At 41.1% G+C, this 20,113-nt stretch overlaps 1 protein-coding gene across 1 annotated transcript in view; it reads left to right on the top strand.

Moving 5' to 3' along the window:
* The first annotated feature begins 6,289 nt into the window (after positions 1-6,289).
* The window catches only part of afap1l1a (actin filament associated protein 1-like 1a), a 34,650-nt gene continuing 20,826 nt past the window's right edge, over positions 6,290-20,113 (top strand). Inside the window, exon 1 of the mRNA XM_034214917.1 lies at positions 6,290-6,749. Within this exon, the coding sequence (XP_034070808.1) occupies positions 6,707-6,749 (43 nt within the window). The 5' untranslated portion in view covers positions 6,290-6,706. The remainder of the gene's footprint in view (positions 6,750-20,113) is intronic.

Below are 20,113 nucleotides of genomic sequence, written 5' to 3' on the forward strand. Positions count from 1 at the left end.
AAATGTGTGTGTCTCTTTCAACCTGTCTAAGTCAGAGCGAGAATTAAAACAAAAACAAAAAAAATTCAGAGCGAGAGTTAACAGCTCATCTAGTTCCATCTGTACTGTAGCTAGTAGCCTAGTTTCACCTACCGGGGTGGCAACTGACACCCTAAAAATAGGCCTTGCCACCCCAGCTGCCACCCCAGTTGGCAGCTTTGTTTTGAAAGAAAAGTTGTGGCTCATAGGACATTTATGAGAGAAAGTCTCTAATGTCCGAGTGCAAGTGAATGCAGCACAAGATCCACGTCATGTAACCCCTCCCCCGGTCCTGGCGCGAGCGTGGACATACGATTTGGCAGCGATTTCATTTTTAACTGGACGGCGCAAAACGAGAAGCATTCGGACCCAAGCACTGAAGGAATGAGGTAGTTGCGGTCTACAATGACAGAGAAGAGACTGTCAGTTTGACTGTACTCAGCATTGAATCAAAACGCACTAAAGCTGTTGATCTTAATACGTTTGTGAGGCGTTTTGCTGAACAAGATGGTAATCGCCGCATTCAGCTGTAATAGACATGTCAACTTGATGCTCTGCTCACGGATGAGCATACAAAACTATTAAGATGATGACCTTACGTGTGTAAATATATTGTTTTCTTTGAGGGGGTCTGCCCCCAAAAAACTGTTTTAAGTCCTGAGAAAGTCAAATAAGACGGTGTTTAAAACTACACTGCCCAGCCAAAAACAAGTAACCACTTTGATTTAACTAGGCCAGTAGGTAAAGACTTTCCACTGGATAATAACTGCAGTATAAAAGAATGCATGACTGAAGTGATGGAGACCATGTTGAAGGCACACAAAAAGAGGAAATAACAGGTCAAATCAAGCATAGGTCGTATCTGACAGGACTTTCTGCGTCAGCCTTGGAGACTCTGACACTGAGCCCTGTGGAACCCCAAAAAGGAGAGGAGCAGACGAGGTATCACAGTATCACTTTCCATTGCTATGCAGACGATTGCCAAATTATGTGCCACTTAAAAAGAATGACTCATATTCAATTAAACCGCTGTTAAACTGCCTTGAAGACATTCAATCCTGGATGTCATGCAACTTTTTTAAATTAAATGATGACAAAACCGAAGTGATGGTTTTTGGTGCCCCTCGGACCACTCCTATAGACCTAGGATCCCTGGGCCACTCCACCAGGCCTACCATCACACATCTTGGGATAAAGATGGACCCTGAACTCAAGCTTGACAGCCAGATCAAGGCAGTTGTTAAAAACAGCTTCTTCCACCTCAGGCAGCTAGCCAAAATAAAGCCTTTTTTAAATAGTGACCTCTTTGAAAAATAAATCCATGCCTTCGTCATCTCCCGCTTGGATTATTGTAATGCACTATATATGGGGATAAGTGCATCCTCCCTTGCTCGCCTGCAGATGGTGCAAAATGCAGCAGCACGGCTACTAACTGGCACACGCAAATACGAGCACATTTCCCCCATTTTATCTTCACTCCACTGGCTGCCCGTTCATTTGAGGATTCATTTTCAAACTCTTTTATTTACTTTTAAAGCCCTCAATGGCCTGGCCCCGCCCTACCTCTCTGAGCTGTTACATTACATGCCCACTCGCACTCTCAGGTCAGCTGATCAGTTGCTCCTGACGTGCCAAAAACAAAGTCTAAGCACAGAGGGGACTGTGCTTTCTCTGCTGCCACCCCTAAACTGTGGAACGACCTGCCCTTGCTCATCAGACAGGCTCCCACACTGTCTGCTTTTAAATCCCGTCTTAAAACCCAACCTCTTCTCCTTAGCATTCAGAAACAAGTAGATTGTTGCTTTTATTTGCTTTCAGTGGTCTATTGTTTTTATTATATGACTGTTATTTATTTTTTTATTATTACGTTTATTCTGGTTTGTTTTGTGTTTGTATCTTGTATTTTAAATGTATTTATATTATGTTGTGTGAGCTTATCTCTCTGTACAGCACTTTAGTCTGAAGGTTTTAAAGTGCTATATAAATAAAGTTGGATTGGATTGGATTGGATAAAGGGAAGCAGCCCGCATCCGACCAATCAACAAGCGTCCTTTGAGGAGCTGCTGGCACTCACAGCCATGGTTTGGGAGTTTGAGGGGACACGAAGAGACTAAACAATAATAGCATCTGCAAGAAGTTAGGGTGGATGCAGCACCCCCCCCCCCCCCCCCCCCCCCCCCCCCAATAGAATATATAAAGAATAAATGAAAAATCTCTACCAAAGACAGATACACTACAAAAACAGAAACTTATTGACATAGGTAATATACATCAAAAAGGCTTCAAATGTATTCAGTATTGTGAACATGCTTGAATTGGGGAATGGACATCACATCCTCTAGGGCAGGGGTGTCAAACTCAAATACACAGTGGGCCAAAATAAAAAAAATCGGTACTAGTCGAGGGCCGGACTGGTTCAATGTTTATTGCAAAATATATTGAAATGAACTTATTGCACATATTAAACCTGGAACTAACAAAGCTTACATAATTTCCTATAAAAACAACATTAAACATTAAACAATCAGTTGCATTCATTTGTTATGGCTCTCTCTCATTTCTTATGATTACATTTTTCCACAAGCCAACAACAGCTTCAAAAAAATTATTTCCCTCAACAAAAAAACCAATATGCCCTGTTGTCGCAAGAAAAAAAGTGCAGAAGGAAATTTAAACTCAGTGTGCTGCTCGGTGATGCTAGTTCAAGACAGATACTTGGCATCTTATCTTGGGTGCAAGTTCATCAATGTTTGGGGTCAGGCTCTGAGTTGAGGAAATCCTCAGGATTGAGTGAAGGTGTGCGTGCAATATACCGGGCCAGATCTAAAAGTAATTAAAAATTATCCTGCGGGCCGAAATTAAAACACCCATATGAAAAAGATCGGTTTACATTTTAATAATCAAATAAGTATGTGAACATAACCAATAACCTTCCATAGCCAATAACAAATAAATGTAACTTATTTTATTTTTGTTGTCCATTCATATCTTATTTTACCTTAACATTTATTTATTTATGCATATTTGTTTATCTCTCCAGTTTTAAATGATATGTTTGGTTTACTATCCTATAGTATACATTGAAATGATTTCAAACCTGTTTATCCCAATAATTATAAAGGAGTGCCTTGGAAATATTTGTTTACATAAATTGTGATCAAAATGTTTGAGACCCACTGAGATAACTTAGACTAAAATGAACTATCTGAACACTCAGAGAGTCCTTTACCTCACTGAGCCTCTCAGTCTGACAGGAGAGCTCTCCTCCACCCTGGTTGTAGAAACATCTTCTTCTTATATCTGTTAGCGCAGCTAGCACCAGATGCTAATAACAACAGCGCCCGGTACCGGTGCGCCCTCTCTCTCTCCCTCGCTCGCTCCCACGCTCACTCGCACTTTGGCTGTGAGCTGCGGGCGCCTGATAAGCCAACATCCCCCACTTTCATCACTTACAGCGCCCATCGTACAGGACAAATGAAAAGTGTAACCGGGGTGAAAAGGGTGTTACATTTACTTAATTATGAATATTGTCAAGGCCAAAAAATTAGGATGAGCACCAACGGTCAAAAATGTTTTTTTCCCTCCCAGAGCTACCAGCGCAGCGCCCCCCCAGATCAACACACTCTCACTCCCTAAACGTCCAGGAGTGACGCTTGGTCAGGGACCCCGTGGCGTGCAGTTGGGACGCGCCGAGGCTCCTTCAGCTTCATAAACGGACGCAAAGAGCTTTCAACTGATTGCAATGTATTCCCATCGGCGGCGGTATTTGACGCTCATGGAAGCACCGCACTCGTTTATGTCGGCAGCTCTTAAAGGCAATGTGAGCGTCCATTCCCATTGGATAACGGATAATTGTACACCCCGAAGTAAGTTTTCTCCTTACTGTCGATTGATTTGACAGTGATATCTCCACCGCTCATCAACTCAAAACCACCAGATTATCCTTGTTAATTAAACGACATTGATAGGTTTACATTTTGTACAATGCTTTTGTGTTTTTCCCCTTCAATTCTGAGAAACAACTTGTTTTCTCTGAAATGTGGAGCGCCAAAGAGACTACACTACCCACAATCCCCAGCTATTGTTGTGACGACGCCTGTCCGCTTTGCGACAAACCCAAAGGTTTACCAAAGGTTAGCATGTTAAGCTGTACTTTCTGTGGCAGCTCGTTTAATACAAAGAGGGTGCTTCATCGTAAACTTTTCTCTCAAATGTGTGTTAATCTACCTGAGGAGATGCAAAACATACTGTAAATGAGTTGGGTCCGATACTTTGAGTAATGTTACTTTGCTGCTAAAAAATGAAACATTATCAGATGAGGACATCATGAAGTGTGTGAGTCTGTCAGGGGATTGGATCTGTTCTCTGCATGTCGTATACACTGCTCTGGTATTAATTAAAAATATAATTGTAAAATGTAAGTCTCCCGCTCTTGTCATCGTTTAGGCTTTGCATTTGAACTCCTATGGTCGCGGAATTGAAGGGAACAACTTCCTGGCCTTCCTGACATCCAGGAAAAAGGTGAGATTCTAATCCATTTCAATGCCAAAAGCAAGTTATTGTTTGTCCTCCTGTGTTGTCTTATTTCCTTATCTTTCTTTCACGTGTAACATCTACCAATGGTTGTACATGACCTCCTCCACCTCTTTGCTGTCCTACTAGTCAACCCCTCTGATCAGAGCCTTTCCTAAATAGTGGTAAGTTGTTTTACAGGTCAGTGTACGTTAATTTAGTAACTTAATGCTTTACTGCTGTTGAATAAACCCTATATTGCTAGTGATTTTATTAAAACTATGATTTGGATCTTTTTGATTAATTACAATAATATTTTTGTTATAATTGTAAAACACATCTTAACATCCATCAGCAATCAATAAAACAAATCATCCAACATAAAATAGAAGAAATCTGGACCTATTCTATTTATTTGTATACAACAGCATCTATTGGGACTGCTCATTGATGTCATCAAGAGCCATTGAGTCTACCTTCTGTAATCGGCCTCTTAAAGTTAAGAGACAAATCAATTATAAACATTCTGTTTTTTTATTGTTGGTATTGTTTTGTTCTTTATTTTTGTTGTGAGAAATCACTTTGCAATTGTGTAAGTGTTATATAAATAGTTGTTAGTTACCATCATTACTATTATTAATAATGTTTTCTTTGTTTTCTTTATTCATCACTGCAGAAAGGATCATGCCAGCCCACATCAAACACCTGATCAATAACAGAAAAGACGAAAACTCCTGTTCAAAGTTCCAGTTTCCTGTACATGGAACCATGCCTGTCTGGTTCCACATGTCTTCAGTCAGTTCTGGACCCAATGACTCGGACACTAGTTCTACCAAGGCTTATTAGAGGTAAGAGTGGTAGGAGAGGAGTGGAATTATCTTTGTATTTAGGCTGCAAGTCGACAAAGGTGATCAAATGCTGATGCTAATAATGATCCGATTAATTTGATATTGATTGTCTGCCAATACCGAATCCTGATCCGATTCTTCTATTTCCCAGATAATACAGCTGCACCGTGTACACTAGCTCTATTTGTTTTTGCCATTGTAATTCACCATAAGCAATTGTTGACTGTAACGTCTATGCCAACCAACTGTAATTTGTAATGTATTTTGCCGTACTTTAACGGTCAAGTTCTGGCAACCACAGCAGCCCAAATGTTAACGTAAATGTCACGTTTTCTTTTTACAGTGTACCTATATCTCTACATTTATTTTCAGTTTGCTTCAAGAAGTGGCTTCAACAGACAGAAATGCAGGCCAGATTGGGAAAGGCAGGACGCTACACAACGGGAAACATTGGACATGAACAAGGACAAACTAAAAACACTTTCTTTGTTGCCTTTTTCTTATCATACATAGTGTTACTGTTTTTGTTACCATTTAAATATTGAATTCTATTTATTATTTTATTTTAAATCAAATGCACCTGTTTTAGATCATATATTTATGTTGATGTATAGGTTGATTTGTAGGCTGGTTGTTATTTGTATAATTATTGTATTGTTACTGTGTATTTTATTATATTAACTAGCTATTTATTGCTATTTATTCAATTAAGATACTGTTACAGTATGATCACTTTACAATGTTTTTATTTGGGTAGATACCAGAATACATGACACAATCAATCTGGTATGCTGTTTGTTTTAGCTGGCCAGGATGGCTGGTTTAGCTGGTTTAGCCAACCAGCTAAACCAGCTACACCAGCCATCCTGGCCAGCTAAAGTGTCCAAAACCCCTCTAAACCAGCCAACCATTCCAGACTAATATCTACTGGCTGGTCAGGCTGGTAAATTTAGCTTGTCAGGCTGGTTGACCATTTTTCATAGTCTTATATTTCAACAGTTTTACGACAAACTGTGACTTTTTTGACATGGAAATTATTTTTTAAGATTGACAAACATCATGGCACAATTCAAACGGGATCGAAAGATAAGTTTCCTCTCGCCATTGACTTCAATACATATTTTTTCCGAAATAAGGTCCCATGAGTTCCACCGGAAAGGGAGGAACGGGAGGAAAGGGAGCTTCATGGAAGCTCCCTGAAGTAGCTGCCGCCAGGCGCTAGGACCCAGCAGAGCAGCGGGCTGTAGTGTATCTCCTGTATCTGTCAGCGTAGGCTCTGCACGCCTTCACTCACTCATGGGCCTGAATTATATTTCAACAACTCTCTCATGGACAGCATCAGCAGCGGAATGGAAACAAACGGCACCAAATGTAAGTTTAATTTTCAACCTGAAACTCTGCTGCAAGACTTAATGTTAGTGGGAGTTGTGCCGCTGTTTCTGCAGTCTGCAAAGGTAGATGTATATGTGCATGTTTGTTTTATATGTTAATTGATCATTTGTGGCTGTCAAAACTGTGAGATAATCGTATCTCAAAACCACTGCTTGTGTTTCCTTCCTCCCACACCTCCTACTGCAGCACCCTCACTGACGCTTCCACTTAACTGGTTTACTGGGGACATATGGGAGAAAACATACCTAAACACAGTTATCATATCTCTAAGGTTGTGCTATCATTGAACTTAATTTGCTATCATTATATATTACAGATTATATTCACTTTGTGTAGAACCAATCAATGGTATAAAACACTTCCTTTTCCCTGTAATTCCCCCTCATGGTGTTCATCTAAAACACAATGGTAGTGCACATTGAACATATAAATAATGTTGCTTTGGTCTCTCCTCCAGCTGCTTGGAGAGGCAGAGAACCAAGCACTCATCTAAAGTTTGATTGTTGTTATAGAAAGTGGACCTCACTCATCCCGAGTCAAGTCAAATATCTGGATGTGGTGAGATATTTTGAGATTAAGCAGTAATCATTGTTTGATATCGGACACCACCAGCAGATAATTCTTCATACATGTCTCTGGAGAACTTGTGTTTTCTGTTGATGTGGCAAGAAATACAAAAACATTTTTCCTCACCATGTGTTTTTCTCTAGGAGGGGTGCAGTTGCCCCCCTGCACAGTATAACATTGTTCCACATTGTAACTGAAAACAAATACAATTGGACAAGGCTAGAAGTAACAGCATAAACACATACCCTATGTGTGACCCAACCCAGCATTTCAGACATTTCAAGTGATTTTAAGTTTGATGTGTTTTTACAATTCAACTGATGTTGCGGTATCATGTTACTGCTTTGAAAGCTGCAGAAACTTGAGTGCTTTTCATAGACTTGTTGCCAGCTGCCAGGTAAACATGTGAGAGTGATTATAACGTCCAACTTAATGGACATTTTTTAACCTAGCTGACTAGAGGTGAAAGGAAATGGGAAAGTACTTTAATTTTATTTCCAGCAGCTTTTAACAACTTTTTTTTAATTCAATACAATTATCCATGATATACTCATTTGCCATCATTTATCACCTTGTCAGTATATGTGGATGTTAGCAGTCTATTTGGTGTGTTTGCAAAGTCTAAAGAAGGAAGTCTTGTTGGGAGAAATCCTCTCCTGTCACTCCCAACACACACATACTGTATAAACACAGGAATTTAGCTTGACTGACTTTCAATCAGAGCTTTGTGTTTGTGTAAACACGGCAGGAGAAAACATAGGGTGTCGGCTGGTGATCCCAGGGGAGCACCTTACTATTTACACAGTCTGTAATTCCCTGACAGGCTGCTGCTAAATCACTTTCTCCTTGATTTTGTTGTTGTATGTTTTTTATCCATTAATTAATTTAGTCTACAAATGTCAGAAAATCACGACAAATGCTATTCACAACCAGACAGATCTCAAAATGAGACCTTTCAAAAATCATATTCTTTCGGAATAACTACTTTTTCAAACCATCTGCACACATGCAACATCATAGGCCTTTTTTTCGAGTCCTTGTGTCCACTTTTTGACTGTAAGTCTTTAGCAGATAAACATTCCACTATGTTCACCATCTAAATGCTACCTTTATACATTAACTGGGTTTTCAGAGATTTTATTTCTGCTCCTTGAAGTCAAATTAAGTTAACCAAAGAGCAAAGTTGATGGCCATAATATCAAAACAATTTACTAAAATGTGCTAAAAACATAGCTCCAAAATGTTTAAGGAAGTTGGATAATAACTTCATGATTTATTCATTTAGAGTGACTGCTAAAACATTCAAGTTTATAAGTAATTTGATCCATTGTTAACATTAAACAATGATTCAAGTGGAGGTTGACATTTCTTAGATAATTGTCTCAAAAGTTATCCGTGTTTCTTTTCTGTTCATCAAAGCTTGCTGTGTAGAGTTAAACAAGTTCAGCTATCAATGTTGCGCAGGTTGATGAGAGGCAGGTATGAACCTGTTTGTCAGCAGCTTCTTGATATGCACTATCCAGGCCAGCTGGAGCGACAGTGTAATACAAGTTTTGTTTCCACGATGGGAAGCAGAGCACCAGGTGGGAGTGAGAGGGGAGAGGCTGCCCCATAGAGATGCATTGCAGTGGTGGGATTGTCTGTGTTGAGCTCAGCAGATATGATGAATCAATTGTGGCTATTGTCAGGATGTTTTGGAGCATATGAAAGAACTTGTGGACAAAACAGTGATCGGCTATATAGGCTCCACAATCATGCATACATGTAACATTCTGCTCATGTAAGCACAAGTCTGTAGCATATGCATTAAATCCTGACTCCATGTTCGTCTTTCCTTTAATGAGAGGCTCGACATTCCACTGGAATATCTATGAAAAGAGAACCTGTTTGTGCGCCTATGGGATTTCCCCCCCTTATATTTGTTATTCATCTACAAATCAACCAATGGGTCTGAGAAACAATACATTTGTCAGGCTTGTGGGGAATGTGTGAGAATAAACAAGGATTCAAATTGTCAACATTTCAGTGTAATTGTGGTTTAAATGGGTATGTGTTCATGGGGCAAAAGAGCAACATTAAAATGCAGTCTGCTGTCGTCATCTCGCCAGTGGTCTCTGACCTCACTGATTGTGCATTTATGCCACGCACCACTTTTCATTTCGTATTCAGTTATCTGAATTTACACATAGCTAAACAGCGGTGACAGAGAAACACAGAGCTCTATGTATACAATTTTGACGAAATGCTCCATTATTTCACAATCAGGGACTTAACTGTTGTAGCTTTAGCTCATTTAACTAAAACATAACGCTGTCAAATCCTCAATTGAAAGCTGCCTTTGAATGTAGTCCAATGGGGCCACGGATACTCTTTGGTTCAGTTTAGTGTCACTGCTACTTTTAGTCATATATATATTGTTTGGGAAATCGCTTCTTTAGATACAACTGTTAAATAATCTGTTGTAAAGTTTCCAATGAAGACATCCTGTCTATTCTCTCAGCCGTGCTTGGTACCAAATACCTTATTATTCTAACTAAATGACCAGCTAGAATAATAAGGAGATATAAGGAAAGAAAATCCCCATCCTATATTTTAATTGTATATGAAAGGTTCACAAGATCCTTTGTTTTGTTTGCTCTACCAGACTTTATCAAGAGTTTTGGAGACATAATATCAATGTGCAGACTTGCTGACGCTCATACATACATTATATTACATATATATGCCCCATCATGCATGAGCTGTAAATCATGGATGATTTTGGACCAGCCCTATAAGAAGTGGAATTCCCCTTTTTAACCCTCGTGAGATGAGAAGATGACTATGATTCATGTCTGAGATACATGTTAAGGTTATTGTGTGTAAGTGAACACATATATATTGTGCCTGTGCCAATAGGCAAGGGTCATTCATTGCACAGCTGTTTATATGGGGGGGGTTTCCATGGCAATTCACGGCACAACATTACAGCCGTTGCATGACGCTTTGCAGAGGTTGAAAAGTGACTCTGCCCGGGCTGTGCATGCATAAAGGTACAAGCCCAATACTCCCAGGGCAATTTCAGATGTATTTGACTGACTTGGCAGAATATAAAAGAGTCTTGGATAGAAGACTTGCCATACCTGTCATCACTAAGGTTTACTATCTGTAGTTTGACATCAGCCATAATATAGCACTAAATTATGATTGATGTTAATATGCAGGTATAGATTTGTAATATTTAGCATGAGGTACACATGCAGTTAAACAGTTTAAACAGAGCAGTACAGAAAGTGAAGACAAAATATGGTTCTGACGTTCTCTCAGAAAACAATGCTGGAAAAGCATTTACAGTGTGCTATTTGTTGTCGTATCATTTAGTAAAATGCTAAAATGAAAAAAAGAGGTCCAGTTCATGCTACATTTAACCTTTAGCAACTACATTAGCAGTGGCCATTCAGTAGTGATTTAGTAATGATATAAAGGTTCAAGTGTAAATGTTATGTCTATAAAGTCGAATGATATACTAATAAAAACAAACTAAACTTTAGTTTGGCATAATACAAGGAGACGGCAGTTCAGATCATCCACATAGGAAGTAATGCTCTCCATGATGGCTAGATCCAGACAACAGCAAGAAGTCACTGAGAGTGTGTCCTTGTTCTCTGATGAACAACTGAACTGTGTGTGTACAGGCGTGCATGTATATTCAGTGTATATTACCCTTGTCTGTGCACCATCAGAAAGGCAGAGCTTCCACTTGCAGAATAGCATCTTTCTCAGTGTGAGTCCTTTTCTGTGAGGGAGACATAGCATGGTGATGATCTCATGGACCCGAGGCAGATAGGGCTCTGAATAATACCCAGTGCACTGTAGGGCCTTTGTCTGGCAGCAGCAGGCTGAGTCAACCTCTGTGCCATCTCAGAACTGAATAAATCAGAGAGCAGCGTGAAAAAAGAGGTTTATCACACAGACATCCTCTACATCATGGTCAGTTGGTGACCTTTGATCTTTGACCTGCGACCATATTGAGAAATTCCCAGATGCAACTGTTGCAACCTGGCCATGGCTACTATTACATGACATGTACCCATCTGTCCACTGTTTTAACATTCTGCTTTCTAGAGTCACTGGGGAGATCAGCCTTTCCAATAATGCATTGGAAAAACAATACATTAAAAGGAAATACTAAATGAAGGATTATTTTATTTTGTATTGTTTTTAGCATTGGCAACGACCTACTGCTTATTTTGCCGAACCATCTGCCTTTTTATTGCATAACGGTAGTAGATGGAAACAACCATTCATTTGCAGTTCTTTTGCTGACATTTTGCTGAAATGTTGTCAAGATTTGCCATAGATCTACAGGAAACCATGGCACTGTGAAATATTTATATTAGGGCTGTCAAACGATTAACATTTTTAATCAGATTAATCACAGCTTAACAATTAATTAATCATGATTAATCACCATTCGAACTATGTCCAAAATATGTCATGTATTTATGTATATTGTTGTGGGAATGGAAAGATAAATGAAAGAAGGCGGATATATCCATTTAACATGTTTATTGTAACATTTTTCTGTGTGTCAAAATGAAAGAGAGCACCTATCAATCATCAAACCGTGGGGTCTTAATTCATTACGTGTTGATTTCTATCAAAGGGGGAGTACTTCAGGAAAGTCGACGGGGGGGCTAGTGGAGTACTTCGTGACCACAGAGTGTGAATGTTGTGATCAGCTGTTTTAGCGCAGTTCTCCTGCGAAGTGGGGGAGTCTCCCTCCGCAGCCGGTTGGGGTAGTTTTGGCACAATTCCGTTGTACAAACCGACGTCAACAGCAGCCCTGTCTGTGCACACGGAGATCTAACCGGTGATCTAACCGCCTTCTGGAAAAGCTTCACAAGTAGGCCTACGTCGGTACGCAAATGCGCTTTGTGACATAAGTGACGGTACGCATTTCAGATTACGCACATAACCTGCGTACCAGTAATGTGTTACCTGTACTACAGCAACAGTAATAGGCGCATTCACACTGCGGTACTTTTCCCACATAGGTTCATGTGAACTTAGTTCATGTGAACTATTTAGTTCGCATGAACTAATATAAGTACAGATCGCGTTCACACTGGAAAAAGTCCGTGGGGGTGGATTAGGCAAATGAAGCCGCTGACGTCACTTGTTCTTCTTCTGCTTTGGGTTTACTGGCAGGCCGCAAACCACTTCATGGCGTATACTGCCGCCCAAAGTCTCCGGCCGGAAGTCCCCGGAGTTGGGGACTGGCTTCAGTAGAAGCTGCTGGGAGTCCCAGCAGCTTCTACTGAAGCCTTCCGAGTAAATCGCCAGAACACCGACACCTCCTCATCTCTACCGCTCCCATGTTTTATTTTGTGTTGCCATAAGTTAGTCTCTCTGCGTTTCTGCGCTGGGCTAATGCTAATGCTAATAATGCTAATGCAAGGATAATAAAATGGCGGCTTCACAAAACTTTTTGGGAGTTTTACGGGGCGTGGTTTGCAATCCGCCCAGCCAATCAGAAATATAGCTCTTTTCTCACAAAAGAGCCGCTCGAAAGTCCCTGCTCTCTAGCAGTGACTTTCGTGGGGGTAAAAAGGTTCACATGAACTAATTTTAGTACCGGCTCTTTTTGGTGTGAACGCGATAAAAGAGTTCACATGAACTAAGTTCACATGAACCTTTGTGGGAAAAGTACCGCAGTGTGAATGCGCCTATTCTCCGTCGGGACTTCCTGCAACAACACCACGCCGTTATCTTGATTCTGATTGGCCAGAAGACATTATCAAAGATGTTTTATTGAGAAAACGATCACTACGTGACAAAAGTTTTCAAAACCGTTTCTGGTCTTCGGTATTTCCAGACAAGTGGCTACTGAAATCAATCTTACTAACTGCTGTCTATGCAATTCTCGGCGCGAGTTGGCGGACTTTATTTTGCTTACTTTAACATCATTTTTCATGGTGGGGCTAAGCCATTTCTTGGTATGGCTGTAGCCTACCCCAGCCATACCCTGGCACTGCCACTGGTGGGATGTATGGGGCGGGCCATTCTGCACATGCGCTGAATGCATATTTTAACGCAATTAATTAAAAAAATTAATTACCGCCGTTAACGCGATAATTTTGATAGCATTAATTTATATTTGTTGTTTTCCTCCATTTCACCTTATACACAATGGAAGTATTTCTGTGGCACAGTACTTATTTGTTTGTGATGCCTAACATTTGGCTACAGAAAACATGTAATTTGATCCCTGATTTATTCCCACTAAGACAATGCATTGGCACAGTTAATGAACATAGCAGAAGTTATTGTGTGTGTGCAGGGGCGGACCTAGCACATTTGGTGCCCTAGGCGAGCTTCACCACTGCGCCCCCCCCCCCAAATATCAAAACATCTTAACAGTTATACAGTAAAGTACTGCACCTTTATTTATTACAAGCAAGAACAAGAGCTAAGAATAAATGTAAAGTGCACACTAAAGAATTAAAACAAATAAACAACTTAGCTAACAAACAATAATAATAACAATAACAAACAATAAAATAACGTGCACATTTGCTTTAAAAGAAAATTATTAGGGCTGTCAGTCGATTAAAATATTTAATCGCGATTAATCGCATGATTGTCCATAGTTAATCGCGATTAATCGCAAATGAATCGCACATTTTGTATCCGTTCTAAATGTACCTTAGAGGAATATTTTTTAATACTCTTATCAACATATGACTGGACAAATATGCTTTATGCTAATGTTTATTATCATTGGAACAATGGCAAATATTCTCATGAATATGAAACACAACAACCACTGAACATTACAAATATTCGCCTCAATTCAACCTGGAACCTCTCTCATACAATAATACAATACAAATTGTGCCCGTCCACACAGCGGCGCGCGTTGACGCTTGCCGGCGGGCGTGTCTGACACTCGACCAACAACCAATCACATGAATCTCCCACCCCTGACACACAAGCAGCGGTTTGATTGGCTAGAGCTTGTACTGGCATATGATTCGATTGGCTGACGCTTCTGCCGAGGCGTCAAAAGTTGAACATTGCTCAACTTTTGCAGCGAGCCACGCCAGCAACGCTCCACGTCGCTTCCCACGATGCAGTTCGGCTAAAAGTGACGTCACCCCATTCAAAGTGAATGGGCAGAAGTGTTGGAAGCTTCAACGCACGCCGCTGTGTGGACGGGCCATCGGCCCGTCTACACTACAGGCATCGAAAAAGCTTGAAGCTGGGCGTGTCTGAAGCTTGCCGATTTTTGGCGACCAACAACCAATCACATGAATCTCCCGCCCCCGACATACAAAGCAATAGCAATGTTAAAACGAAGTAAACTGGATATAAAATCCCCAAACAGGCGAAAACCTACCAGTTTCACCCACTGTCTCTGCCACCTCCCTCCATGCCTGGTTCCTCCGGTTTGTATCCCGGTAAATAGTTCTGGTCGGAAAGAACCGGGTGATTTGCTACCGTAATTTCTCGTTTGGAATATGAGGAAATGAACTGCGGTCTGGCTCTCCCAGCTTGCACGCGGTTTGATTGGCTAGCGCTTGTACTGGCGGGAATTGCAAAAACGGGATTTGATTGGCTGACGCCAGCTTCGAGCAAGCATCGAGCCTCAAAAGTTGAACATTGTTCAACTTTTGACGCCGATAGACGCTCGCGATGCTTGCAACGCCTTGCCATGCTACCCACAATGCAGTTCGGCGAAGTTTGAAAATATCCTACGTCACCCCATTCAAATGAATGGGCGAAGCATTGAAAGCATTTTTTGACGCCTGTAGTGTAGACGGGCCGTTAGACCGACCGACCGTTTTAGATTGTTGGCTCATTTTCCCTTATGTTAGAATTTTTTTTTTATGTAAGAATAATGGTTGCAGATATAGAGGTGGGTGCCAAAACTGCGCTGTGTGTGTGTGTGTGTGTGTGTGTGTGTGGTGTGTGTGTGTGTGTGTGTGTGTGTGTGTGGTGTGTGTGTGTGTGTGTGTGTGTGTGTGTGTGTGTGTGTGTGTTGTGTGTGTGTGTGTGTGTGTGTGGGTGTGTGTGTGTGTGTGTGTGTGTGTGTGTGGTGTGTGTGTGGTGTGTGTGTTGTGTGTGTGTGTGTGTGTGTGTTGTGTGTGTGTGTAGTGTTGTGTGTGTGTGTTGTGTGTGTGTGTGTGTTGTGTGTGTGGTGTGTGATGTGTGTGTGTGTGTTGTGTGTGTGTGTGTGTGTGTGTGTGTGTGTGTGTGTGTGTGTGTGTGTGTGTGTGTGTGTGTGTGTGTGTGTGTGTGGTGTGTGTGTGTGTGTGTGTGTGTGTGTGTGTGTGTGTGTGTGTGTGTGTGTGTGTGTGTGTGTGTGTGTGTGTGTGTGTGTGTGTGTGTGTGTGGTTGTGCATATCAAAAGCTTCTGTGCTGCATTGCTGCCCTTCAACAGCTGGTTAATGTTTAAACAGGTGAGTGGGAGCCCACAATTCTCCCACTCCATCACCATGGAGACGTCCCAGTGGCTTAAGAGGCCTAATGACTTTGAGAAGATTTCTGTCGCTGCGACAAACTAATTATTGCCACCTAATTAGAAGTGAAGTGAAAACACAGCTAGAAACACACCCCAGTTAAATGATATCTACGAGTATTTGCAAGTAGGGGGATTTAACCTAAACTGCTTTACTTTAGGGAGATTTAATCTAAGGTGCAAGGCGGGGAAGTAATTGTGCTGTGGAATGTGTGCTGCCAACTCTTAAGGCTTTGCCTAATTTAAGATTATAAAACTGTGTTTTCAAGTAAGCAATCACATACAGTGTTGTTCAATGTACCAGGGAATTATTCCTGAAGTAAAAAACTAGGACAGAATCTTCCCATATGTACACATGGATTTAAAGCGTGTATTTTCCTGGACTGTTTCCATCTACAGTGTATTTATTGTATTTGTGTGTTCACTTGTGAGTATCGTGGAGTGAAGGATGTGATTCTTTCTGTATTTAATGATAACCTGAAGCACCTCCTCGGCCGTGTACAATAAAAACAGTGGGGAAAACATGTTTTTCCCCTTAATTTGTATAACTTTACGGCTCCTCTAACAAATAAGCTTTTCCACATGCTCCCCTCACCTGCTGCTAAACCTCAGCTTGTTTTGCATTGTGCATTCAGTTTGTATGTTTACCATTGTATGTTTGTCGAAAATGTCCGTCCACATAATAAATGACCATGTCAACGCCATGAGAAAGCACTTCACGTTCTAATTGAGACTACCTGCACCAGCTAAATAAAGGTTTTTAAATATAGCACATTCAAAAGCTCCATTATATTGTCATCTCCTGAAATACGGTTGTAGAAGCAGGCATGTTTTAACTATATCTAGCCAAAGATCTAGACACTGCATTGAGAAAGGGGTCACTAGAGACTGTACAGTAAAATTGGGAGTGCGTCAGCTGACAGGAAGAGGAAACAGAAGGCCGGAGGTGATAGGTGATGTCATCAATAGAGGCAGGAAGCCCATCTCTATAGGGGGCATTTGGGGCATCCCCATAAAGATGGTCAGCCCATTTACTAATGTGGGACAGGAAAAGTGCTTTGTTGGCAGAAGGCAGAGTAAAATCAAATCCATCTCCAAGGGTCTTCAGTAGTTGGCTAATAGAGTTAGTAAGCATGATCTTTAAAAACTGCTTTTATGATTTACATTTTAATCTGATGCTTTAGTCTGATAATCTGAAGTAATGCGTCGCCAGCAACGAACGCTTTTTGACGCATACAATTGATGTTTGTTCAAGGAAATGTTTTGACTTGTGAATTAATCACACAAAAGAATGAATCATACGCAAGAAATCTGAGTCAAAATTGCATTTGAATCCTGCTGTGTTTATCCACCTCAAATCCTTAAATGATGACTACACTGGCCAAACATTAGCAAGAAGACAGTTAGGTCACAGTTGCATTCATCTTACTCATCTGCCCATCATCCAATACAGTCTCTGTTTACCTATCGTGGTCTCCGGGGATATCAGTTTGTGAATGTCCAGGCATGTTTAGCGCTTTGGCAGAGCAGAAGCATCAGACCTGGAAAATGTCTGGAATCTGAGGAGTAGAGTGGGAGGAGATCTCATCATGATAGGGCACAGGCTGGTGAGAGATGGCATTGTTGGCACCACTCTTACTGTAATTAAAGACCTCCAGCACATCTGGTTATCTGGTTTACCTCACCTGTGTTGGTATGTGTTGGCTACACACAGCCTGCTGATGTACACAGGGCAAATAGGGGTGATAAAGTGGATGTTTTTTAGATCTTCATACTGTATGTGGCATCCATCTTTTCATCTGTCTTCTAAATGTTATGATTCAGCCTTTTTCTTTGACCCAGCTTTGATGACCGAGTTGGATGGTGGTATTTAGATAAACCTCACACGGCATGAAGATAACATTTAAACCCAGGTGACTCCTTACTGAAAACCCTCTCTTGTGACTCACTTAACATGAGATAAGATAGTACTTTTCCACATACAAAGACAATGTTTTTCATTTCCTTTCAAAAGTCGCTGGGGCATATTGTTCAGCCGGCCTCATTGATGACACAACGTGAGACACCCACACTTTGTGTGTGTGGACACCTCAAAGCCTTCAACCTGCAGCACTCTTTCATGTCCGATCAGGTTGGGAAACTGCTGTATATTCAACATGTCCAAAGACAATAAGGAAGGGGGACTTCCAAGAAAAGCCCAGCAATTTTCATTAGATACTGATCTCTTGTGGAGTCGCAGATGGTCCTTCGAGATGATCTCAGCCACTTTTAGTTCTAACTATGCTTTTTATCGTGGACATACTAACCCTAACGGCCCGTCCACACGGCGGCGTGTGTTGAAGCTTCAACACTTCTGCCCATTCACTTTAAATGGGGTGACGTCAAGCTTTGCCGAACTGCATTGTGGGAGCGTCGCTTTGCTCGCGTTGCTCGCTTCAAAAGTTGAGCGATGTTCAACTTTTGAAGCTTCGACGGAAGCGTCAGCCAATCAAATCATATGCCAGTACAAGCTCTAGCCAATCAAACCGCCTGCTTGTGTGTCTGGGGAGGGAGATTCATGCGATTGGTTGGTCGAGTTTCAGACAAGCCCGCCGGCAAGCTTCAACACAGGCCGCCGTGTGGACGCTGCGTAACTTTAACCTTAAAGGTCACCTATTATGCAAAATCCACTTTTTCATGTCTTCCATACATAGACATGTGTCCCCTCTGTGTAAAGAGATTATTAAAGTTTCAGGAAAAAAGATTCTCTCACTTTTTGTCCTGATCCATTTATATGAAAACCTGTCTGAAAATGAGCTGATCAGATTTTGGCCACTTTATGATGTCATAACGATATTTTGTCTTGTGTAACCATTAGCCAATAACCAACCAAGGAATCTCCTCCTAGAGCACCATTGTGTTCTTTTTAACCAAATATCTCTCAGAGGGGCGTGGGGAGGGGCTCCCGCACTTTTGAAACAGGGCTGAAACAGAGGGGATTATGGGATGCTGCAATGCACGATCTGTTTAGTATTCCAGCCAAACACTTCAGAGACATGTTTTGCATATATCTGAGACCTATAATATATTGATGAAAAACAGGTTAATAGGGGACCTTTAACCTGTTAAGCCCGAGAGCCCCCTCTACAGGGGGCTGCAGGTTTTTTTTTCACGAAACTGTGTCTCAGGGCTTCTTAAAGGGGACCTATCATGCAAAATGCACTTTTGTACGTCTTTTATACATGAATATGTGTCCCCGGTGTGTCAGGGAACTCACCAAGTGTCAGAAAACACAACCCTCTCTCTTTTCCTCCTTTGCAGGGGGGCGTAGTCGGCTGCAGCTCATTTGCCACAGAATCAGCCCTTGCAAAAACAGGGCTGGAAAAGAGCAAATAGAGTGAAATGAGGCATGGCTAAAATGCATGATCTGTTTGGTATTTTGAAAAAAAAACTTCACAGACATGTTTTATATAGGTATGGCCCTACAATATATTATTCAAATATAGCATGATAGGTCCACTTTAATATTTATAAACCTATTAATGTGTCATACCAGATTAACGGGAAGAAACTCAGCTAACTGACAATACGAACCATTTTTACCAAAACAAAACACAAGTCTCATAAGAAGCGTCTAAATGACCCCTGAGCGAAAAAATGCTAACGCACTTGGCACAGAACTCAAGGTAAAGATATGCTTATTACTTATCGTAACTGCACATACACGATATCCGATTAAAACTGAGATTCCACAGATTATATAGGTATAGTATCATCACTGAGCGATCAGAACTCGCAACAGGGGAAACAAACACAGACATCACAACACGTAGCATTACGGAGCAAACACGGGAGATTGTCTCACTTTAGCTGTTATTCTGATCAAAAGTCGTGTTCAATGGCATTAAAACGATAAAAAACGCTGCTGAGGGTTAATCCAATGTGTCTGTCACTTTGAACAAATTATTGATAATCCATAATTCAATTTTTATGTAAAAATCGGAGAATAAATATTAGCTGCTAATGATAGCCACCAGAGTTATCGCAGCTTCCGGTTTTGGCTACGCGTCACTCTCACTCCTTATTTGGTAACGTGTGTGTGTATGTGGAACCTCCCCTTGATTCCATTGGCTCTGACGGTTAAAAAGAGATGTCAATCATCAAAATCGACCAAGGGGGGCCAGAGATAGGTAAAATCCACCCAAATGACTCCAGAAGTGTTTTAATTTTTGCTAAACCTCTCTAGAAAAGTCAAGTGTCACTTGTTTTGCATCAATCTTGATACAGGGTACTT

Source organism: Gymnodraco acuticeps, unplaced genomic scaffold, assembly GCF_902827175.1.
Source record: "Gymnodraco acuticeps unplaced genomic scaffold, fGymAcu1.1, whole genome shotgun sequence".
Taxonomy (NCBI): Eukaryota; Metazoa; Chordata; class Actinopteri; order Perciformes; family Bathydraconidae; genus Gymnodraco; species Gymnodraco acuticeps.